This window comes from Schistocerca serialis, chromosome 4 (genome assembly GCF_023864345.2).
Source record: "Schistocerca serialis cubense isolate TAMUIC-IGC-003099 chromosome 4, iqSchSeri2.2, whole genome shotgun sequence".
NCBI lineage: Eukaryota > Metazoa > Arthropoda > Insecta > Orthoptera > Acrididae > Schistocerca > Schistocerca serialis.
In genome coordinates, this window is record NC_064641.1 from 346,908,401 (window position 1) to 346,933,893 (window position 25,493).

Consider the following 25,493-nt stretch of genomic DNA (forward strand, 5'->3'; position numbering starts at 1 on the left):
TGATTGTAAATTTAAATGTCGTGCATAATGCGACAGTTTTGCAAGCATCTTCGTGTTTATGACGTCATATCTCCTGAACTATGAGTGGTATCATGATATAATTTCGTAGTTCAGGGCAAAGAAATAAAAACTTTGAAGTTTGCCAGTGACATTGTAATTCTGTCAGAGACAGCAAAGAACTTGGCAGAGCAGTTAAACGGAATGGACATTGTCTTGAAAGAAGGGTGTAAGATGAACATCAACAAAAGTAAAAGAGCGAGAATGGAATGTAGCCGAATAAAATCAGGTGATGCTAAGGGAATTAGATTAGGAAACGAGACACTTAAAGCAGTAGATGAGTTTTACTATTTGGGCAGCAAAATAACTTGTTATGTCCCAAGTAGATAGGATATAAAATGTTAACTGACAATGGCAAGAAAAGAATTTCTGAAGCAGAGAAATTTGTTTACATCGAATATAGATTTAAGTGTTAGAAAGTCGTTTCTGTAACTGTTTGTATGGAGTATAGCCATGCATGGATGTGAAACATGGACGATAAACGGTTTAGACGAAAAGAGAATAGAAGCTCTTGAGGTGTAGTGCCACATGAGAATATTGAAAATTGGATGGGTAGATCAGGTTACTAATGAGCATTTACTGAATAGAATTGTAGAGACAAGAAATTTGTGACACATCTTGACCAAAAGAAGGGATCGGTTGATAGGTCACATTCTGAGACATCAGGGGGTTACCAATTTAGTATCAGAGGGAACGGTGGGGGAGGGGGGGGGGGTGGTGAAATCGTAGAGGGAGACCACGAGATGAATACACTAAGCAGATTCTGAAGGATCTAGGTTGCAATATTTATTCGGAAATGAAGAGGCTTGCACAGGATAAAGCATCATGGAGAGCTGCATCAAACTAGTCTCCTGACTAAAGACTACAACAACAATTATAGGTACGTTTATCGGCATTTGTGGATATTGTCTGCAAAATTTATTGCGTACAGAGTTATCACAAAGTAATAACGTGATGCTTGATTAGGCAGTATTTCACACATCTCATTGTTTACGACTTCATATCACGTCAACTTTGATAGGCAGGTGATTCTTAGCCCCACAGCGATTGTTGCCTGACAACAGGGAACATTTGAACCAAGTTAGGTTGAAATCGTCATAGTAGTTCAGGAGATGTGGAACATACACTTGTACATAAATCCATTTTTATAATACGTATGGATTCTTCGTTCTATACTGTATACACACGTAAGTAAATTTTCATTATTGGCCTCCCTTCATGATGATGCCGTTTTAATGAGCAACAGTGTAGCAAGATGGACGTTCTGCTTTCTAGTGATCGCCAATTCAATATGGAGCTTGAGAATGGTTTTAAAACGGGAGCTCTCAGCAATTTCTGTCCAGCATACGATTTTTGTGTGGCCAGTACATATGTGCAAAAAGCATGACACAGGGGTTCCTTATTTAAAGTGTCTGGAGAGCACAGTGAAGTGCTGATGCTAGGTTAGCACTACAAAACTTAACTATTCCATTTTTCTGCTCAATGTTTTTGCTAGCCATCTAGTCATTTTCACGAGCTTCAGCGAGCGACTGTATTACAAGTGTCTCTGTGTGAATCCCAAACGTCCAATGTTAGTTTGCGAAATCTTATCCAGAGAAAAGAAAATGCCATCCATGCCGGTCACAATAATACGTATAGACATTTATGTTAGGAAAACATCAGCAAATACAAAGTTTTCAGTATTTATTTATGTTACTCGTTTAATTGTAAATTTAAATATTGGTTGTTTGTCAGTCATAGCAAAGTCATGGATACAAATGTTTAGTGAATATTCCTCTGAAAGAACTAAAAAGCTGTCAAAGTACTTTTGAAATACGCTGTTAAATAATTTCAATATAAATTAAATACAATAAGTATTTTTTGGTTGTGATAATCTTAGTGCATTATCGATATCATAGCACATCTTGCACTAAATAACTCATCTTCAATTTGAATGTGTTCTTATAATCCTGTATATTAAGATAATTCCCTTTTTTTTACCGATCCAATCAGCACACTTTACTCTGTAGTCAACATTTCATTTGCAGTAAAAAACAAAGTAAAGCAATAAGACCGTCAGCTATGTTTTGTAGAAATTAAAGCAATACCTTTATTTAGTACGGAGACGATTTTTGTCGAAGGAAGACTACTGGATCCTAGAAATAAACTCATATTTTGGTCTTCAAATTTTCTGACTGTCAATGATGACAATTACATCGTTTTGCTAGATGCCTCAAATATACATTATTTAAGCTACAGTAGAATGGGAAGCATTTCAAGACTACACCAACTGTTTGATCTGTAGCTTTATGTCTAAAACATGTTAAATGGCTAGCAGTACGTCCTTTACTTCCACTAATGTGAATAAAAGAACCTCAATTAAGGAATATCGCCAGCACGAAAAAGCGACTTCCTTCGATCATGAAAAACATTTGAATATAATTTCTCGTTGCACTAGGCATGCAGCCCTCTCATATCTATAAAACCTAGTGTATCAGACAGATTTGAATATCGGCACTCAATAGCACGAATAAAATTTCCGAAATCAGTGCTGCCATATTCAGACATATAACTACTGTATGGTTTCATTGTGCGTCTTACGTCTTACAACTACCCTGCAAGAATTCTGTTAACTGACAGAATTAATGTCTAATGTCAGTTCCGATTTGGCCTCACTTCTAGTTATAACCCGAACGCACCTGTTGTTTTTAATGATATATCAGACTAAAAGCTGAAGCACACGGTACTGATCTTGCATAATAATACTTTTTGTGAAACATAAAAACTGTGTACTTAAGTTTTTAATATATCTGTGTTCCTCCAAGTACCGACGAAATATTCTATAAAAATGATATTGGGTTACTGATTTTGCTTTACCTTGGAATCTTTCTGCAACAGCAGAAAGATAGTATTTCTTCCTGGAATGAGTTGTAGCATACGATAACTGGGATTCATTTCGTTTTCGGTTGGAAGCCTGTCATTAGAAATCCAAGCAATAACTAAGAAAAGAAGCTTCAAGTAGCGTAAGTGGTTCAAAATGGTTCAGATGGCTTTGAGCACTATGGGACTTAACTTCTGAGGTCATCAGTCCCTAGAACTTAGAACTACTTAAACCTAACTAATCTAAGGACATGACACACATCCACGCCCGAGGCAGGATTCGAACCTACGACCGTAACGGTCACGCGGTTCCAGACTGTAGCGCCTAGAACCGCTCGGCCTCACCGGCCGGCAGCATTAGTGGTCACAAACGAATGTAAATGTAGACATTCCTGGTATATACCGCTGCTGAAAAGCTCCTGCGGCTACAGCCGTGTGGCAGTGATGAAATGTTGTTACATAAAGACAACCCCTGCAAGGATAATGATGTAGCACCCAGAAAGATATACCAGATGAATGTAGAATTGTTTAAAGCACTGAGCCAAGCTGACGCAGACTCTAGCGCAGTGTTGCAAGCAGAATGGCAATCAGACAGGAGAGCCGATGCTGCGGTATTGTGACACACAACTGAGGCCATTGCCACACATTGCTCGAGCGAAACATCTGAACTACCAGTCCAGCAATATGACCTCAGTGTGAAGGGAACGTAATGTAATTCCGACAGCACTGCAAGGTGCTATAATAACGTGTAAATCTTAGACAAGAATACCTTTAAGCCCCTTGACATCGCAGAAAGTACCAAGCCGAAGAGCTGAAAGCCACAACCGAGGTGTGGTGAAGACTGCTGATGAACCCAGGAAACCAGGCCACATTCAGTCTTTACCCCCAAGGCACAAAGTCACTTCTTTTGACAGACTGCTATAAATACTCAGGTTCCCAAGCTATTCTATATTCAATTTTTAGAGAACCAGATTAGAGGCAGGACCTGTAATGTGCTGACTACCATTCTCCAGATTACTATTACCTTTGACACTGCAGTCAGTCAGATTTGCTGGACTTAGCTGTTGTGAGGTGCCGACCTCTCTTCCACTGATGTGAAGACCTGCAGCCTTCTACCACCGGCTCACTGATGGTGCTTGGCAAGCTATCACACTGTGCAGGGGAGGCCCTCTAACTGATGCTGCCCCTGACTTGCATCTGTGAGCAGACACTGACATCCACGGCCTTCCTCTGGTGGAGAGCCTATGACATAGCTCTGCACCACCATCGGCGTCCTGTGCAGAGCTTCTGGAAGTTTATTGGCGTACTCCCTTCGATGTCGATGAGTGTGAGATGGTAAAAGGCCTCTTCGACCTTCTGGGCGTCACCGCTGGACAAGCAGCGTCCTCCATCAGCCGGACTGGCTGCCCCGCACGGCGCCACTCTTGCTGCGTTAGGTGCCGTGACTTCACCGACGCCCTCCAGCGGCTGGTCAGCTGGGCGCGTCAGCCGATTCCACTCCTGCGTGCTGCGTCCGCCGTCCTCCTGCTGGTACCATGGAGAAGGCGATTCAATTGTAAAACCAAAGCTAATGCATAATTCGCTAGTGCTGTCTCATTAATGCCTAGACGGACCCACATCACCGTGCTCCATGCTTTGTGGTCCTGCATCTGTAAGGATCACAGTACACCGACTCTTATAACTGAGGTGACATTCATACGTACGTCTCGAAATTTCATTGCTACCATCCAGCTACAAAACCGAGAGTTCTTCATCAGCATTATCAACATTTGTGGAAACTTTCGCTAGTAATTTTAAGAAGCGCAACAGTTTAGAAGTCAACATTTTTGATAAAATCTGAATGAAGCTGTGAATTTAAGTAGTTACAAACATATCGTGAGAGATTTCTCCCTGAGGTACTAAGTAAGCATAAACTAAAAATCATATTTATTAGTCATTTCGTTTTGAAGGGTTAGTGCAGCCTCTGAAACATTTTGTGCCATAGATGTTTCGAAAAATTTATGTTGTAGGGTCTAATGTATAGGTTTTCAGTTGTATCTTTAAACTGCACCCAGAATTTTTTTTCTTTTGGTCACACATGCAGCAAGCAATGGACATAGGCTCATTTTACTGTGATTAGCGATTTCTTGGCTACCTGACCTCAATAATAATTCTTATGTGAACCAGTAAAGTGATCCTTGATATTGAGAAGCAGTCTAAGCAGCCAATCTTCATATGAATCTTCAGCTTGGCGAGGGATATTACATTTTCTGGAACCATATTAGTTATGTATTTTGTAAGTAGGCTGTTTATGTTTTCTTATTGGCAACGTTACGTAGCGCTCAATATGAAAATCACTGGCTGTGCTGTGTGCAGTCTGTGGCTGCTTTGCATTGTTGTAATACTCGCCATTGTAGTGTTAGGCAGCTGGCTGTGAACAGCGCGTAGCGTTGCGCAGTTGGAGGTGAGCCGCCAGCAGTGGTGGATGTGGGGAGAGAGATGGCGGAGTTTTGAAATTTGTCATGAACTGATATATTTATATATGATGATATCAAGGTAAATACATTGTTTGTTCTCTATTAATATCTTTCATTTGCTAACTATCCCTATCAGTAGTTAGTGCCTTCAGTAGTTTGAATCTTTTATTTAGCTGGCAGTAGTGGCGCTCGCTGTATTGCAGTAGCTTGAGCAGCGAAGATTTTTGTGAGGTAAGTGATTTGTGAAAGGTATAGTTTAATGTTTGTCAGGGCCATTCTTTAGTAGGGAATTTTGAAAGTCAGATTGCGTTGCGCTAAAAATATTGTGGGTCAGGTTAAGGACAGTCGTGTAGAATTGTTCAAAGGGGACGTTTCATATGTCGACCCTTAGCCTAGGATACCTCACTGGAATCTTCTGATTTTTTCTTGTAGTTTGTGCATTTAGTGTAGCTTTTGTTTATTGGTAGCGCGTAATTGTAGAGAGAATCTCCTTTGTAGTTGTAGTTTTCATTGTTGTAGAGTAAAACAGTTGTGGCATGCATGTAGATTTGCACCAAGTATTTCGCAGCTGCAATTAACTAGACATTATTTCCATTGCTACGTTATTTTATTTTGCTCTTCAAATTGTGTTTTTCTGTGTTGTCGTGTGAAATACTGTGACAATAATGGCGTGTGAAAAACGTAATACTAGGCTCCAAAGTAAACTGAGAAATGACAGTGAAGACGAAGGCAGTGTGTTAGCGCCGCAGAGTAATGAATTAACTGATGTTCAAAGTAGTAATTTGGTAATCGTGCATAGGGAAATGGAGCGGGCAGCAAACAATGGCACGGACAGTGAAACAATTAGTGAAGAGGGAAGCATTATCGATCGATCGGTCGGCAACAGCTCGCCTCAGGAATCCGAAATGACAGGACACAATTTCGCAAATACTGTAGATTCAGGTTTTGGGTCATCACAGTTTTCTCAAATAAGTCAAGACACATTTTCTGCTTGTCAAAATGTGAATGTTGTCGGTGCAAATGCACTGCCGAAAAGCGTAGAGAAACAGATTCCAGACACTAATACATTATTATTGCAATTAATGCAACAAATGGAACAAAATCAGAGACAAACACAGCAAAAGCTTGAAAAGTTAGACACAATGGAACAAAATCAGAGACAAACACAGCAAAAGCTTCAAAAGTTAGACACAATGGAACAAAATCTTAAAAAGTTAGACTCATTGGAGCAAACTCTTGAACGAACACGTGAGGATTTAACTGCTGAGTTACATCACATTGAATCGAAATGTCAAAAAGTCTGTAACGACGTAAAAACACAAATTTGTGAGCATTTCCAACCTATTTTTTCGCGTCATGAAAATGCATTACAGAATCACGAAGCAGCCATAAAAGAACTGCAAACTATTGTTCATGAAAATCACAACACCTTGCAAGCTAAAATTGACGCAGTTGCATCTACCGATTCGGTTACGCAACTTGCAAAAAGTCAAGAAAACTTAAAAGACACAGTAGACACGATTGCAACACAAATGGACACTCTGAAACTTGGTTCAGAAAAACATACAGAGGAAATGATTTCACTATCGGATAAAGTAGCCGAACTTTCAGATCAGTTCACTAACTTATCTACAAAGGTAGATGATGATCTGAATGACACAACACCTGTAGCTTTCATGGACACTGAAGAGTATGAACAAATTAGAAAATTCAAACAAAATCAAAATCAAATCAATACACAGTACAAAAGAGAAATCCGGGAAGTGCAAGATCAGTTGGCACAAGTAGTACAAGAATTACGTATTTCAGAGGACACTCGCGCCGCAATACGGGAAGAGGGACATACAAATACGGAACAGACACAAAATAACACAGGGCATTTCGGAAGTAATGAAAGAAATTGGGAATGTGCACCGAATTTTGAGAGGGAACGGCCGACACGACCTAACAATGACCGATATGCGACTCGCCGACATGATGATTTTGACTATAAGCTGTTCATTACTACACGTAAATTCAAAACATTTAAGAATTCTGGCAACGACATTCATCCACAAGCATGGCTCCATCAATTCTCTCATTGTTTTCCTCCCAACTGGTCGTTAGAACACAGATTAGAACTTATGTGTGGCTACTTAGAGAATGAACCAGCTGTAAGAATGCGATCGGTCATTCACGATTGCCACAGTGAGGGAGAATTTTACCATGCCTTCCTCTCAGCGTATTGGTCTCAAGCTACACAAGACCGTGTAAAACATAACATCATAATGATGAAACACTTCGAACAATCTGAATTTTCCAGTCTTGTGAAATATTTTGAAGACATGTTGCACAAGAATCAGTACCTGTCAAACCCATACAGCCCCTCAGAACTCATCCGCATTTGCTTAATCAAACTGCCTGAACATTTACGACATATTATTTTGGCAGGACGTTGCAAAGACGACATTGAAGCTTTTCAGGGACTCCTACAAGAATTAGAAATTGACACCGACAATCGCGGAACGCGAAACCAGGAACACAACAATTACAGGTCACATCCGTCGCAAATCCGCGATGAAAGAAGTAATAACTGGACACGACAAGGCTATTATCACAACACAAATCGTGACCAAAACAGACACCACCCGTATGACAACCGTTGGCAGAGTAGTAATAACTACAGGGAAAGATCACCTCTCCGTGGTAATGACTATCACAGAGACAATCAGAGAAACAGACAATATGGGAACCAAAATAAATATTATCAGGGGAGACAGAATAACTTTAGACGCAACGGTCCAGCGCGCAGTTTCGATTCAGGGAGAAATTCTCCACCACGTGACCGACAAGAAAGAAACTATGGCATCTACCGACATGATGACAGACGATATGATCGTAACGATAGACCTGAACTGTATCAGAACTGGCGGGATTCAAACAGAGCAGGGCCCTCTCGTCACGGTGAATTTGTAGAAGTTAGATCTCCTAATCCCAATAACGACGCGCGCCAACAAAGGAACAGACAATGACTCGCACCGCAGGCAGCCACCTGCGCCGGCTGGCTCAGAGAAAAATAACATAGACGCTAGCCTTGAGAAAAGATTTAGCATTCCTTACCGACGTATAAAACATGACAATTGCTTTTCAGTTGAAACTCTGCGTACTAGGAAGAGTAAAGGTTTACACCACATTTCTCATGTAAAACCATTTATTGACAGATAATCTGCCTTTTAACTTTGTCTTTGCCATAAAACTTTTCGCTTCACATTACTAATATGCTTTGTCAGACTTAAGAAACTGTTACCATGCAACAATGTTTGAAGTTAAATATCCAATCAAGAACCAAGAGAACTTATTTAAACAGAAATGACGAATGCATTGTTATAGTAAACAGACGTCACAGTGTTATTGTGTGTGTATATTCTTGCTTGTTTGTTGCACGATTACGTAACGACTATAAGGCTCACATACTTAGAACATTTACCAGTACTGCTAATGAGATTTTAATGCAACATTTTGGTTTATTTGAAAATACATTCTGAATTTAAAGTGCTTTCTGAGAGATACCAGATGACACAGAAGTTAGTTTATGTGACAGCTACACGATTTTATCACGACGCTACTAATGAGTGACAATTTACAATGTTGCTTTTGCAGTGTATCTGTTTTATATCTGCACAGTTTTCTGAATTCTTCTGGAAATCAAAACATGTTTTATTAGTAACTTTTGTGGTATAGCTACAAGGAGACAGCCTTTTCCATAGCACAACAATACGTTACAGCACAGTACTTTCATCATCACAACAATAAGCGTAATAACTAGATATCTCTATGCAAAGCATTTCACTTTTGTTTATCATGAGGTAAGTACATTGGCTTCTGCAGAACTTAGCTTTTGGAGGAAAATAACTACGACACTTTCACAGAGATTATCTTACAACAATATGCACATTTAGCGCTACAGGACACGCATTTCAGTGATTAATTTTGTACTTAAAACATTTATTTTTAAAGATTTTTGAATTACAAAGAAAGTTTTCAGTGATACATTTCATTTCATTGCTGTAATCTGTAACACCTGAGGGTATAATTACATTAATCCTCAGGGGGGTACACGCTTACTTTGTGTACCATGTGTGTGGCAACCACAAGGAACCCTAGCTAATATGGTATTTGCTTATAAAACTTTACACATCGGTACCATATTTCTCTAACACACAAATTACACAGCTATCTGATCATTTAACAGAGAAAGAAACTTTTTTTATTACATCAGTGACAGATGTTTACGCAATTACACAGTTGGATAACTTCACACTTACAAAATTGTATTTTGTCTGTACTTTGTGAAATGTTCATATTTTTTCGGAATCATTGTGATACTATGAGAGCTTTGAATGATGTATTTGGTATGAGCTCATGATTTTTAAAGTACGTTTGAGGCAGCTGACACTTTTGACATGAGCAGAGAATTTTTTTAGGATTAGAAATTATTGGAGGAAGTTACGACGATTTTGAGATTTGACTGAGGTGTTATGATGTTATTATTACGACGACGATGTGTATTATGTTGTTGAGGAATGTTTATTATGCTACGTATGTCTTATGATGAAATACTGAAGAAGTTTCGACGAATAAGGTAAGGAATAATGAGTAGTGTTTAGGGACTCTGATTTGTGGAAAAGGTTGTTGGAAACCAAGAATCGTACTTTAAGAGTTATGAAATGTGTGAGTCATGTGTGAATGTATCACAATGCCACTGAAAATTTTTTTTGGACACTTATATTTATAGGATTTTGTTTCTACAGATTTGCAACGCTAATTCTTGACCTGTGAAATATTTTTAAATGAGACTTCAACGGTAGCAGAAACTGCTGTCGTAAATATTTCCGTACGAAAATTAAGTGACCACCTGCACGTAATGCGTCGCGGGCACCCAGCTGTGTCAGACGCCTGGAGAAAAAGCCATTATTGCGAGCCCTTTTCAGCGGCACAGGTAGAAAAAAAAGGGGACGCCATTAACCACATATGATTTTTGTAATGCGTTGTGGGCACACAGCCGTGTCAAACACCTGGAGAACAAGCCATTAGGGTGTGCCTTTCATCACTAATGCGACACCCTCGTTACTTGAAAACATATGATTACTCGCACTTTGTGCTAATTACTGAAATGCTTATGAATTGATGGGAAATATTCGTACATCTGCACACCTGATTACGACAAGCGTCTTTCTACGAGAGTTGAGAGCTACTAACTTATGAAATGTCACATGACTACTGAATGATATTTTTATGCTTTGCTTTTCATAGTTGCTTATTTCATTTGACATCTGTTTTCCAGCTGTGTTGCAGCATTGCTTTTATAAAATAAAATGCATTTGCTAATGTGAACACTTTCTGTCAACAGAACTATTAAATAATTATTTTATGATCCACATTCTTTAAAAAAGGAGCACTTGGAAAGGAAAGAACAATAAGAAGGAACTAGTAACTGCATTCATAATTTTCTTTTCAAGTAATTGGTAACTTTTTGGTAGAATAACTTCTTGTGGTGCACCACTTTAATTACATAGATATTAAGATGTGAATATACATTTCCCTTATCTGCATTGTTGTTTTTACTGTATTATTTTTTCTGCTTGAGCTATGTCATGTTTAGGTATAAGTTGCTGCTGTTTGCCAGGCATAGTGTTATTGAATTTGACTTTTGCTCATTTATGCTGCTAGCTTTGCCAATTTGCATTTTTTGCATTGCTGTTTGTGTTGATTTGTTTTGTGCTGCTGCATTGCCTCGTTCCTTAGTTTAGCATCTGAGCTCAGTAGATTTAAGTTAGCTTAAGAGGGGGTAGCCTCTAAGAGAATGAGTTGCGATGAATTGGAAGAAATGCATTGAGAAAACAGGTTTAGGTAGGATTTTGTTGGAAATAAATGTTGAGGTAAGAAATGTGTGAACATATAAATACAGAAAGCATGCTTAGATAGAATGTTTTTGGTGGAAACAAAGGATGAAATAAGAGGAAAGATATATGAAGTTTTGGGTTGGACTGCAGTACCAAATGTTACACTGAAAACGAACCCTGTCCTTTCCTATTGGTGTTATCCCACTATGTGTTTGTGTACCCTTGAGTATTTGTTTTCTTCCTGTCTCTGTGTACTGTTTCATAAAATTTTTTTCTCTTCTAATACTAAGCTATATTCACTATGAGGAGGAATACTGTTATCCTCAAATATAAGTTGCATTAATAATATGTTATTTTCTTTGTAAAGTTGTTTACAATTCTGTTCTGTTTCAATGTTCATGTGTGAAATTAATGTTTCGAAAACTATTCTCATTATTTTATGTATGTACTTATGTCACTATTTTTGTAACACTGATGTATATGTTTATTTCTATTCTTTTGTAAAGCCTGTACTACAAATGTTATCTGTATTATTATGTTTTTAATGATGTATTTTGTACCTTTGTAATTGTATTCTTATGTTATAAAATTGTAATTGTCACCAGTTCATGACATTATTAACTTGTTAGTTACATTTCACTGCACACGTTTCTGTTGGTCATAGTATGTGGACAATATGTGAGAAGTAGGGACTGTTAGTGTTTGCACGTGTGTTAATAACTCAGCAAGGGACTGGATAACAGCATTGCTGGTTCTAAGGACAATTCCAAAAACTTTGTGAGTGCACAAGTGGTGGTTTATGGACTTGCTATATTCTCTGCAAGACTCTTTGATGGTGAATGTGCACCTGCACAATCGCAACAGATGGCTGCTGGCCATCTCTACAAGGACTACAGTGGGTCTACACCTCTGGTGGCCCACCAATACCGTAATCTCTACCAGGACTACAGTGGGTCTGCTCTGTGATGACTTACCTACCAATACTCTTCAAAACTTCGAATGACTCTGCTGTGGGTTTGCTCCATTGTGGCCCATTACCTGTCAGCATGTCAAGAGCCAGCACTGTCTTTCCGTTGGAAGGACAACACTACTTCTTCAAGACTGCATGGAAATCCACTACTTCTGTGTGCAATTTCTTTTACTAATGAGACTTTGTGAAAAAAAACCTGTGATTACCGTAATGAATGATCAGGACTGTCTTTATAAACTGTGAGAAAATTTTAGCTTTTGACCAACATTGTATCAATAAGTGTGTGCATTTGATTTCTTTGTTATTGTAATTATGAAAAATTTTATCAAATCATTATTGGCCACTGCCCAAAAAAAAATTTTGTAAAATTTTTTGTGGGGAGCATGGGGGCTATGTAAGTAGGCTGTTTATGTTTTCTTATTGGCAACGTTACGTAGCGCTCAATATGAAAATCACTGGCTGTGTTGTGTGCAGTCTGTGGCTGCTTTGCATTGTTGTAATACTCGCCATTGTAGTGTTAGGCAGCTGGCTGTGAACAGCGCGTAGCGTTGCGCAGTTGGAGGTGAGCCGCCAGCAGTGGTGGATGTGGGGAGAGAGATGGCGGAGTTTTGAAATTTGTCATGAACTGATATATTTATATATGATGATATCAAGGTAAATACATTGTTTGTTCTCTATTAATATCTTTCATTTGCTAACTATCCCTATCAGTAGTTAGTGCCTTCAGTAGTTTGAATCTTTTATTTAGCTGGCAGTAGTGGCGCTCGCTGTATTGCAGTAGCTTGAGCAGCGAAGATTTTTGTGAGGTAAGTGATTTGTGAAAGGTATAGTTTAATGTTTGTCAGGGCCATTCTTTAGTAGGGAATTTTGAAAGTCAGATTGCGTTGCGCTAAAAATATTGTGGGTCAGTTTAAGCACAGTCATATGTATAATTGTTCAAAGGGGATGTCTCAATTTTAGTTGATGCTGTTCGGCTGAATTATTGCTAGTTTTATTTCCATGACTCACTGAGAAGTGTAGATTTTCAATATAGAGTACAGTTAATTTATTAATTATTTTTCGCATACTTAGGATAAATACAATGTGCGCGAAATGCCACGGCCCTGTTTCTTAATCACAGCTGTTGGAGCCTCACTTTTAGGAATTTATACAAGGAAGTCTTTACTCTTTCCTATGTAAGTAATCAGTGAGATGTAAATATTCGATACAATCTGCAATACTTTTTATTTTCTTCTATTCTGTTCCATTAACTTTATAAATCTAGTCTGCGTACAGATTTCTCTGCACAAAACTAATGCGCAAAAAGCAGACTACAAGTCATTCGAAAATAGAAAGCCTTTTCCTTGCTGCATTAGTATTATCCAATTTCCAGATGCGCTTAGCCCTTTATATTACAGGCCTCTTCAGTAGATTTTTCTCGAACAATATACAACATTCTTCTTATATATATATATATAATGGATTTGAAACAGTTTACGCCTTAATTTTTACATAAATAAAATGTTCCTTACTGTTGTTTCTTATCCGTCCTGCCAGTTTCTGTGGTTTCCCTCACGTCATTGAGGCACTCATTTCCACTTCGCTTAAGAAATTTCAAAATACGAGGGTTGGAACTTAAATAGCGGCAACTATTTATTCATATCCGATACAAAAGAGTTACATGTTCACACCTGTTACTGTCCTTCAAAGTAGTGACCAGTATTGTGTAGAACCCGTTGCCAGCGATGTGAAAGGCGTAGTATACCGTTAGCAGAGCCTGTTCTGTTGATGATGCGAATGGAGCGGTCTAAAGTTATTGTGATTCTCGTGTGCGACAGTGATGGTGTTATCCTAACGTATTACGTTCCACCACGGCAGACCGTCAATGCACAGCATTACTGTTCGTTTTTGGAGCATCACCTAGGACCAGCGTTGCGAAAGGATCAGCGACACTTTTTGCGCAATCCACCCATCATTTTGCACGACAATGCGCAGGCGTATACAGCGCAAGCTGTGGCTGTTCAGTTCGGTCGATGGGACTGGGAAGTACTGTACCATCCACCATACTCCCCGGACTTAAGTCCTTGTAACTTTGATTTGATTCAAAAGATGAAGGAACCACTTCGTGGCATTCGCTTCAGAAGTTTTTCGAGAGTTTCGACAGGCTGTAGACCACTCCATTCGCACCATCAACAGAGCAGGCTCTGCTAATGGTATACTACGCCTTCCACATCGCTGGCAATGGGTTCTACACAACGCTGGTGACTACTTTGATGGCCAGTAACAGGTGCAAACATGTAGCTCTTTTGTATCGGTTGTGAATAAATAGTTACCACTATTTAAGTTCCACGCCTCGTATATTCACACAAATTTTCGATTTTGACACTTAGTTTTGCGTCTGCTATATGATGTGGATCACTTCACTGGTTATCTAACTGTTACGTGAGACTGAACACGACAAGTATGGTGAGTTTTCCTGGAGGAATTATTATTTATTCACTTGGCATCCGTGATCTTGTTTGTGTATAGAAGCCAAGCTTTCTTCTACTCGTTTCTATTCTTTATTTCTCCCTGTCAGTGTTTGTGTGTATGTGTGTGTGTGTGTGTGTGTGTGTTTATAAGGATTTGAGTGTTTATTGTTTATGTTTAATACATGGGTGTTAATTGTTTCAAATCCATAATTAACAAATGCAAGAACAAAACAAGATATTACTCTAGAGAAATCCATTGAAGATGAGTTTAATACATCAAAGGCGAAATACGTCTGACAGTTCCATACGACTAGTGTGTTGCATATGATTTAATTATGAAATATTTGACGCCAGCAGGGCTTCAGCCGAAACATATTGGGAAGTCTTTGAAAGATAGTTTTCATTGCCATCTGCCAGACATTTTTACGTTTCAGATTCAACCTGTACTGCTGAAGAAGCAATGAATTGTTACGGTACACGCCTTTGCCGAAAAATTTAACGGTTATTACTGTTACAGACAATTTCAGCAATCTGTGCAGAAACATTGCTTTTAAGTGATATTAATTGAGTTTATTCGACCTTATTAACTGCAGAATTTGTTCAAAAATGCAAAGCATGTACATATGATATCTGATTATGATTAAACTGGAAATCAAGCACCCCTTTAGCAACACAAATTAGAACACAAGTCTTCTCGATTCTTCTGATTATCGACACTAACACGCCAAAAGGTGGCGACGATAAAAGTGACATTTATTAGTGTGTATGTAAAGAGACTCACAGCATTTGTTCAGGTATTATTTCCTCTGTTGTAATCATTTTCGCTCTGCCCTATAGGACTATTCTCTCTTTTCAGTTTCAAGTTTTGATTCATATTTTCAAAAGTTCAAAAATTTGGATATTTACAAATTTATTTCGACGTGGTTATCTAAAATATAGTTCAGTCTTTCAATTTGCCAAATGAGCAAAATAATTGTTTGGGTTTTCTTACGCATTTTGCAGAAACCCAACACCGAACGACGAGCTGACACATTGGCCGAGAGTGACTTCAGACACTGAACCGGAGTACCTGGAAATAGGCGAGAAGCTGGAAGCGAAGAAGGGTCTACTCGAAGAGCGAATGGAATTCTGGAGATCGCTTCCACTCAGTAGGGTGCCTCAGAGAAACGTAGAAAAACAAGAACTCTAGAATAATTGTTAATTATGTAAATAGACAAGTACTTTTTCACATCAAAGTTCAATAAACGCCCTTTACTTTAAAATGACGTTTGTCATTTAGAAAATTTGTTTTCATTTTACATTTGCCAACAAATAAAATGAGCTGAACATTTGATACAAATTATACTGTCTTTGAGATATAATAAGAATTACAGCTCGGCTAATTACGCTATCCAAGGTGTAATATCTTAGAGATACAGTAAGGATTGCAGATGGACTAATTACGCAATCCTTTGAAGTTGATCGTGGCCAAATTGCTGACAGTTCACGTTGCAGCGTAAACTTGTTGCACAAATATTTGTCATTTAACATATTAGAGATAATGTTAACTGCAGGTGCCTGTTCTCGGCGATGAATGAGGTGAAGTAGCAAATTCCTAGTGGTTTAAAACATTGACGGAATAGACGTTAATATTTACACTGATGTGATAAAAGTCGTGGGGTACCTCGTAATATCGTGTCAGACCTTTTGATCAGCGTAGCACAACAACTCAACGTGGCATGGACTCAACAAGACATTGGAAGTCCCCTGCAGAAATACTGAGGACTGCTGCTTCTACAGCCGTCCGTAATGGCGAAAGTGTTGCCGGTGCAGGATTCCGTACACGAACTGACCTCTAGATTATAGCCCAAAACTGTTCTATGGAATTCATGTCGGGCGATATGGGTGGTCAAATGATTCACTCAAATTGTCCAGAATATTATACTAACTAGTCGCTATCAGTTGTGGCCTGGTGACAGGGCGCGTTGTCACCCATAAGAATTCCACCTTTGTTTGAGAACGTGAAACCCAGGAACGGCTGCAAATGGTCTCCAAGTAGCCGAACATAACAATTTTCAGCCAATGATCGGGTCAATCTGACCAGAGGACGCTGCACATTCTATGTAAACACAGCCCTTACCATGGAGCCCCCATCAGGTTACACAGTGCATTGTTGACAACCTGGGTCCATGGCTTCGTGTGGTCTGCGCTGCACTCGAAACCTGCCACAGGGCTATTGATGGCAAATTTCGCCCCACATTGATTTCTGCTGTTATTTCACACAGTGTTGCTTGTCTGTTAGAACTGACAACACCATGCCGCTGCTGTCGGTCGTTAAATGAAATCCGACGTCCACTACGTTGTGCGTGGTGAGAGTTAACGCCTGAAATTTGGTGTTCTCGGCACACTCTTGACAGTGTATCTAGGAATATTGCATTTCCTAACGATTTCCGAAGTTGAATGTCTAATGCGTTTAGCTGTAGGTACCAATCAGCGTTCAGAGTTTGTTAATTCCATAATCACACTGGAAACCTTTTCACAGGAATCACCTATGCGCAAATGACAGCCCTGCCAAGGAGTGCCCTTTTATACCTTTTGCACGTGATACTACCGCCATCTGTGCATTTGCATACAGCTATCCCATAATTTGTCACACCATTGTATACATAATCAAAATAAGCAAATAATGGTTCAGTATCCCCGCCAGCAGTCATCTATATGTAAGGATATGAGTCTGTGTGCGTCTCATGGCAGAGCAGTACGGAACGCTGTCCTGATCGGCTTATGCGAGGCACTGTATGGACAGTACCAGTGACACAGGTGTTTACCTGACGGCGGTGATGGTCTCCGCCTCACCATGTGCTCTGTTTCCATGTGCTAGTCTTCACTCGTTCGGACTGGTCGCGTTTTCCGTTTATTTCTTTGCTCGTCTCTAAGTGGTGTTCAAACTATCTGCTCACCTGCAGACTGACTTGTAAATAGAATTTCGTTTCCTCTTCCAGGGTTCGGCTCCTCGGCTTCTTGACAAGCCACTGCCCGCTAGTATAATCAAATATCTGCCGACAGTGTATGACGGGTCAAAAAGTATAGATAAAGTTTTCATTGTCGGCATAGAACTTAAGTACTCTTACCTTATTGTATTAGAATATACCAAAGAGATCAATTGGAGAACTGAAATGTACGTTGGTAAAACTTTTTCTTATATGTGTTCATTTAAAAAAGTTATTGTATCAGCAGCAGGATCACCGAATATAAGCGACATTACAGGTTGGGGCAGGTGGAGAAATCGGGCGTGGCATAGCACACACTGTGTGAGATTGGCCACATAGTGAAATCCGCCAACACGGAAGTACTCACTGTAGAGAAGAGCTGTCACACCCAAATAATCAGAGAAGCTATAGGAATAAATAAACATGACAATACCTTCAACAAGAAAGAAGAAAGCGTCAAGGTGAAAGGATCCTGGGTTCCCACGCTGCATCGAAAGAGCTCTGCAGATAGCAAGCGGAGAACTGCACCGTAAATAACCACGTAAAAGCCCTTAGACGATGGCGCACCAAGTACATAAAATCCACAAGATCGACTCCAGTCCACAGGCACAGGCCCGACTAAGGTCAGACGTCACGTTGGAGGAGGAGACGAAGAGGAACCCGACATCACGAGATCACCAAATGTACGGTAAAAACGATCTGGACTCAGATCACATGCCTGTAGTACTTCACACGGAAGAAAAACTGCAGGACACGGAACCATGCAGGATACTGAACTACAAGCGCGCGAATTGGACACTGTTCATGGAAATGCTTGATAGTCTTTTCCAGACACTCGCGAAATTAACAACACGCAACAAATTCATGAGACAGTGGAAGTTCTCACTACTGCTGTCCAAGACGCAATGTCTGACACCTCAACAATACTCGACTGCCCTGCCCCAGAAAATCCTGGGCCTTATCTCAGAAAAACCGCCTCAGTAATGGTAGCGTACCAGGCATCCGTTCTATAAACTGCACTTTAACAGACTCCAGGTATTAATACGCGAGTAAATGCAAATATTTAGGAACGAACAATGGGAGAAAAATTCCAGGACTTGATGCCACACTTCCTGACATGTGGTAGCTAGCCAGACACTTCACTAGAGACAAACACTACTTCCTACTCTACAAGGCCCAGACGGCCCTGCATTCTCCGCAAAGTAGAAGTCAGAGCTCATGGCCTCAACATTTACAGCGTCTTTCATGCTGAATCTGGTCCCGTCAGACCTAGTATTCACAATGGAAAATATTCACACTTGAAACGGACCAGGAGGTTACCCAACTTGTAGCCCAGCCCATGCGCAACGAGGTCAGACGTACTAGCACAAATAAAATCATATGGGCTGTCAAGCATTTCAGTGCCGATGGCAAACCGTGTCTTCCAGGAGTTCACGGATAGAGCCGTACAATACCTCACTCATATAACGAATGCAACACCAATACCTGCGTGACTTTTGGAAGGCGGCCATGGTCCCGATGTTCAGAAAGCCATGGAATGACCATTACCTCCCACAAAATTACCGATCCATGAGTCCGCTGTGCTCGTTCAGCAAGATTGTCAAGTAGGTAATACTAAAACTCATCACTAGGCTCTGCACTGCCAGCAACACCCTAAGGTCGGAGCAATTTGGCTTTAGGAGTCAACAACTCAACTCCTCCGCTTAGTTGAACATGTAACACATGGCTATAACACGAAAACACCCACAGGGCCTGTGTTCCTGGACGTCGAAAGAGCTTTCGACCGTCTCTGGTAACGGCTTCATATGCAAACTAAGCGAAGCTGGTTTCGCCTATAGGCTTGAACGTCGTATACCCTCATACCTCAGCAACAGATGTTTCCTTACTGACGTGCAGGGCAAACAGTCGACATAACACGGTATTCAAGCTAGAGCAGTCCAGGGAACCATACTGGGGCCCATCTTGTTCAGTCTCTACGTTAATGATATCGCAGCAACACAAAATACGACATTAGCCATCTGCATGAATAATTGAGCCATCCATTAATTCATGAATACAGACAGCACTCAGAAGTGCCTAGCCTTGGTTCGAATGATGGTGCGTTAAGCAAACGTCGACAAGTGCGAAGCAGTTCCGTTCATATGCAGACCGAAACTACAGCGCAAACATCAACGTCGTAGACTGGTAACACTACATGCACGCCCAATCCGTTTCAGAGAGGACGTTAGATACATAGTTGTTTAGCTGGAACGGAAACTTACACAGGAGGTCCACATAGAATACGTTGCCAACAGAGCGCACGTGAAGCTCAAGCAACTCTACCCTATGCTCAACAGGGAAATTATACTAAATGGGAAGGTATCTAGGTCCATATGCATGAGAATAATCAGACCTCTGATGACGTACGCAGCTCCTGTCTGCGGATATGCCGCTCCTGCACACCTATGCCGCCTGCAAGTCATGTAGAACGAAGTGCTACGGATCATTAGCAACGCTCCACGCTACACTCGCACCGCGGATCAAAAATGGTTCAAATGGCTCTAAGCACTATGGGACTTAACATCTGAGGTCATCAGTCCCCTCGACTTAGAACTACTTAAACCTAAGGACATCACACACATCCATGCCCGAGGCAGGATTCGAACCTGCGACCGTAGCAGCAGCGGGGTTCCGGACTGAAGTACCTAGAACCGCTCGGTCACAGCGGCCGGCCACCGCGGATCCTCACGATGAATGCCGCCTTGTAACAGTCAAGGAAGTATTTAAAAAAACTCGCCACGCGCCGTTACAAGAATTCCAGACACTCGACCAGTTCTTTCATCCCTACTCAGGGGAACTATGATCACAGCCGTAGGTGGAAGCATAAGCAACCGGAGAGACAGCTAGCGAGAGCCTAACCACCTAATGGGAGATAACATCAGCAATACTGACTGGACATGCCAGCGGCTATCACAGCCGACCAACGGTCCAACAGCACGAAAGCCGATAAATTCCCTACCCATTGCATCCGTTATGTGACCTACCGGATATTCACCGATGACGAACTCAACTATTACACGTACGCTGATCTGGCCGAGAAGACAAGGCAGGTACTCAGCTGCAGCCGCCGAGTGACAACGTCTCACAACGTCAAAGGTATCGGCCTGCATGATACCCACTACGAAATTACCTAATTCTTGCCTCATCTGTCGCAGACAGCAAGCGATTTGCTACTGCTCATACTACCCGACACGACTTGCTGAGTTTTTTTTTCCCCGTTGACACCCTTCTCAGTCTTAGTGGATGTCCCAGGATCCGACAACAACTTAACGGGCTGGAGGAAGGTGGACGCTGAGTTTACGGAAAGTCATTTGTTGCCTTACAGTGTATGATAATTCTTTATTTAACAAGATATACTTAAAACATAAACAGTGGCGTTTTGTAGCACATGTGTTGCGGGACGGTTTTCTCAACTTAACATATAACATTATATAACATACACTCCTGGAAATGGAAAAAAGAACACATTGACACCGGTGTGTCAGACCCACCATACTTGCTCCGGACACTGCGAGAGGGCTGTACAAGCAATGATCACACGCACGGCACAGCGGACACACCAGGAACCGCGGTGTTGGCCGTCGAATGGCGCTAGCTGCGCAGCATTTGTGCACCGCCGCCGTCAGTGTCAGCCAGTTTGCCGTGGCATACGGAGCTCCATCGCAGTCTTTAACACTGGTAGCATGCCATGACAGCGTGGACGTGAACCATACGTGCAGTTGACGGACTTTGAGCGAGGGCGTATAGTGGGCATGCGGGAGGCCGGGTGGACGTACCGCCGAATTGCTCAACACGTGGGGCGTGAGGTCTCCACAGTACATCGATGTTGTCGCCAGTGGTCGGCGGATGGTGCACGTGCCCGTCGACCTGGGACCGGACCGCAGCGACGCACGGATGCACGCCAAGACCGTAGGATCCTACGCAGTGCCGTAGGGGACCGCACCGCCACTTCCCAGCAAATTAGGGACACTGTTGCTCCTGGGGTATCGGCGAGGACCATTCGCAATCGTCTCCATGAAGCTGGGCTACGGTCCCGCACACCGTTAGGCCGTCTTCCGCTCACACCCCAACATCGTGCAGCCCGCCTCCAGTGGTGTCGCGACAGGCGTGAATGGAGGGACGAATGGAGACGTGTCGTCTTCAGCGATGAGAGTCGCTTCTGCCTTGGTGCCAATGATGGTCGTATGCGTGTTTGGCGCCGAGCAGGTGAGCGCCACAATCAGGACTGAATACGACCATGGCACACAGGGCCAACACCCGGCATCATGGTGTGGGGAGCGATCTCCTACACTGGCCGTACACCACTGGTGATCGTCGAGGGGACACTGAATAGTGCACGGTACATCCAAACCGTCATCGAACCCATCGTTCTACCATTCCTAGACCGGTAAGGGAACTTGCTGTTCCAACAGGACAATGCACGTCCGCATGTATCCCGTGCCACCCAACGTGCTCTAGAAGGTGTAAGTCAACTACCCTGGCCAGCAAGATCTCCGGATCTGTCCCCCATTGAGCATGTTTGGGACTGGATGAAGCGTCGTCTCACGCAGTCCGCACGTCCAGCACGAGCGCTGGTCCAACTGAGGCGCCAGGTGGAAATGGCATGGCAAGCCGTTCCACAGGACTACATCCAGCATCTCTACGATCGTCTCCATGGGAGAATAGCAGCCTGCATTGCTGCGAAAGGTGGATATACGCTGTACTAGTGCCGACATTGTGCATGCTCTGTTGCCTGTGTCTATGTGCCTGTGGTTCTGTCAGTGTGATCAGTGATGTATCGGACCCCATGAATGTGTCAATAAAGTTTCCCCTTCCTGGGACAATGAATTCATGGTGTTCTTATTTCAATTTCCAGGAGTGTATAATATATAATCAACAGTTGTTCATAAGTACACTCATGCTTATAAATTAACGATAATTGCAGAATGTGGTGCCACACAACGTGGCACTACACAATACTGGCGCTTATAGCATAGGCACATAGGGAACACACACTACACAGATCTAGTCCACGGTATTGGTGATAAGTTGAGAAAACCGTCCCGAAACACATGTGCTACAAAACGCCACTGTTTCCTGCGCATGTACCCCGACATCAGTATGGGATATGATCACCATGCACATGTACACAGGCCGCACAATGGGTTGGCATACTCTGGATCAGGTGGCCGAGTAGCTGCTGGGGTATAGCCTCCCATTCTTGCACCAGTACCTGTCGGAACTCCTGACGGGTCCGAGGGGCATGAAGACGTGCAGTGATACGTCGACCGAGAGCATCCCAGACGTGCTCGATGGGGTTTAAGTCTGGAGAACTGGCAGGCCACTCCATTCGCCTGATATTTTCTGTTTCAAGGTACTCCTCCACGATGACAGCTCGGAGGGGCCGTGCATTATCATCCATCAGGAGGAACGTAGAATCCACTGCACCCCTGAAAAGGTGGATGTACTGGTGCAAAATGAAGTCCCGATAAACCTGACCTGTTACAGTTCCTCTGTCAAAGACATGCAGAGGTGTACGTGCACCAATCATAATCTCACCCTACAACATCAAACCATGACATCCATACAGGTCCTTTTCAAGAACATTAAGGAGTTGGTATCTGGTTCCTGGTTCACGCCAGATGAAAGCCCAGCGAGAATCACTGTTCAGACTACCTGGACTCGTTCGTGAACATAACCTGGGACCACTGTTCCAATGACCATGTACTGTGTTCTTCACACCAGGCTTTACGGGCACTCCTGTGACCAGGGTCAGTGCAGTGCACCTTGCAGGTCTCCGTGGGAATAAACCACGTCTGTTCAGACGTCTGTAGACTGTGTGTCTGGAGACAGCTGTTCCAGTGGCTGCGGTAAGGTCCCAAGCAAGGCTACCTGCAGCACTCCGTGGCTGTCTGTGGGCAATGATGGTGAGTCTTTTTGTGGTGTTGTACACTGTGGACGTCCCGTACTGTAGCACCTGGACACGTTTTCTCTCTGCTGGAATCGTTGCCATAATCTTGAGATCACACTGAGGGCCCGTGCTCTGACCTGCTGTGTTTGACCAGCCTCCAGCAACCCTAGTATCATCAATATGTGTTCTTTGAGCCATTTTCAACACACAGTCACCATTAGCACGCCTGAGAACGTCTGCACACTTACTAGCTGCACCGTACTGTGACATGCACCAACATACCTCTGCGTATGTGGACTGCTGCCAGCACCACCGTGTGACGACCGCAGGTCAAATATACCCCATGGTCATACACCGAGGTGATCTAAACCCGCAAACCACCCACCAGAGCGTTGTTTCACCATGCATCAGCATTATCCTTCATTTATGAGCATGAATGTAATTAGGTGAAGTAGGAATCTATTGTTTCCCTGATATCAACTTATATTTTATTTACTGCTGGACCATCATCACCAATAAGTATTTTCCAGTAATAAACGACATCGTTAAAGGTACTTTTTCTGCCGTACTCGTCATTTAAAGTCGTTAAAAATAGCACCTGCAGATTTTATTTAATTGCAATCTTTCATTTATAAATTTCTATGTTACATTCAAAACGCAATTGCCGAATGATAGGAACCTTCGACCATTCGATTCATGTGTAAAGTCATATTGTATACTGTAGACTCGGTAGCATTTCGCTTGTAATGCGGCAACTACGTATCCCATCCCTTAGACAACGAAACCAGCCAAAACTTTTAATATTTCGAGTCGAGGGTACGTAGTTGAGGGCGACATTTGTTTTTTTGAAAGCCCGCAAGCAGCAGAAAATGGTGTAACGGGTGTAAGATTCGTTATGAATAGGAAGGTAGGGGAGAGAAGGTGTTACTGGGAACAGTTCAGTGATATGGTTGCTCACATTAGAATCGGCAGGAAACCATCACCGACAACGATAGTCCAGGTATATAAGTCGAAGTCGCAAGTTGAAGATGAAGAGATTAGGAAAGTATATGAGGATATTGAAAGGGTACTCCAATACGAAAAGCGAGACGAAAATCTGACATGAGGTACTGGAATACAGCTGTAGGCGATAGAGTAGAACAAAAGGTTACAGGAGAATATGGGCTTGGGGCAAGGAATGAGAGGAGAAACACTAATTGAGTTCTGTAATAAATTTCTGCTAGTAATAGTGAATACTCTCTTCAAGAATCTCAAGTGGAGGAGGTATACTTGGAACAGACCGGGTGATACGGAAAGATTTCAGTTAGATTACATCGTGGTCAGACAGAGATTCCGAAATCAGATACTGGATTGTAAGACGTTCCCAGGAGCAGATATAGACTCAGATCGCAACGTAGTAGTGATGAAGAGTAGCCTGAAATTTAAGAGATTTGTCGAGTCGATAAGCAAATAGGGGGGGGGGGGGGTGGTACGGAAGTTGTAAGGGATGACGGGACACACTTGAAGTTCTCTAAGACTATAGATACAGCAGTAAGGTATAGCTCAGTAAGCAGTACAGTAGAAGAGGAATGGACATCTCTAAAAAGTACAGTCACTGAAGTCACTGAAGTTGGAATGAAAAACATAGGCACAAGAAGGTAACTGCGAAGAAACCATGGATAAGAGAAAAAATACTTCAGTTGATCGATGAAAGAATGAAGTACAAAAATGTTCAGGGAAATTCGGGAATACAGAAATACCATTCGTTGAGGAATGAAATGAATAGGAAGTGCATGAAAGCTAAGACGGAATGGCTGCATGGAAAATATGAAGAAACCGAAAAAGAAATGATTGACGGACAGAATGAGTCAGCATATAAAAATGTCCAAACAACCTTCGGTGACATTAAAAGCAATGGTGGTAAAAGTAATCGTGGTGACAT

At 41.9% G+C, this 25,493-nt stretch overlaps 1 protein-coding gene across 1 annotated transcript in view; it reads left to right on the top strand.

Annotated features, from left to right (window-relative positions):
* Positions 1-15,936, top strand: part of LOC126474155 (juvenile hormone esterase-like) — a 174,524-nt gene extending 158,588 nt beyond the window's left edge. The window contains exon 10 of the mRNA XM_050101611.1: positions 15,677-15,936. Coding sequence (XP_049957568.1) covers positions 15,677-15,863 — 187 coding nt within the window. The 3' untranslated portion in view covers positions 15,864-15,936. The remainder of the gene's footprint in view (positions 1-15,676) is intronic.
* The last annotated feature ends 9,557 nt before the right edge of the window (positions 15,937-25,493 follow it).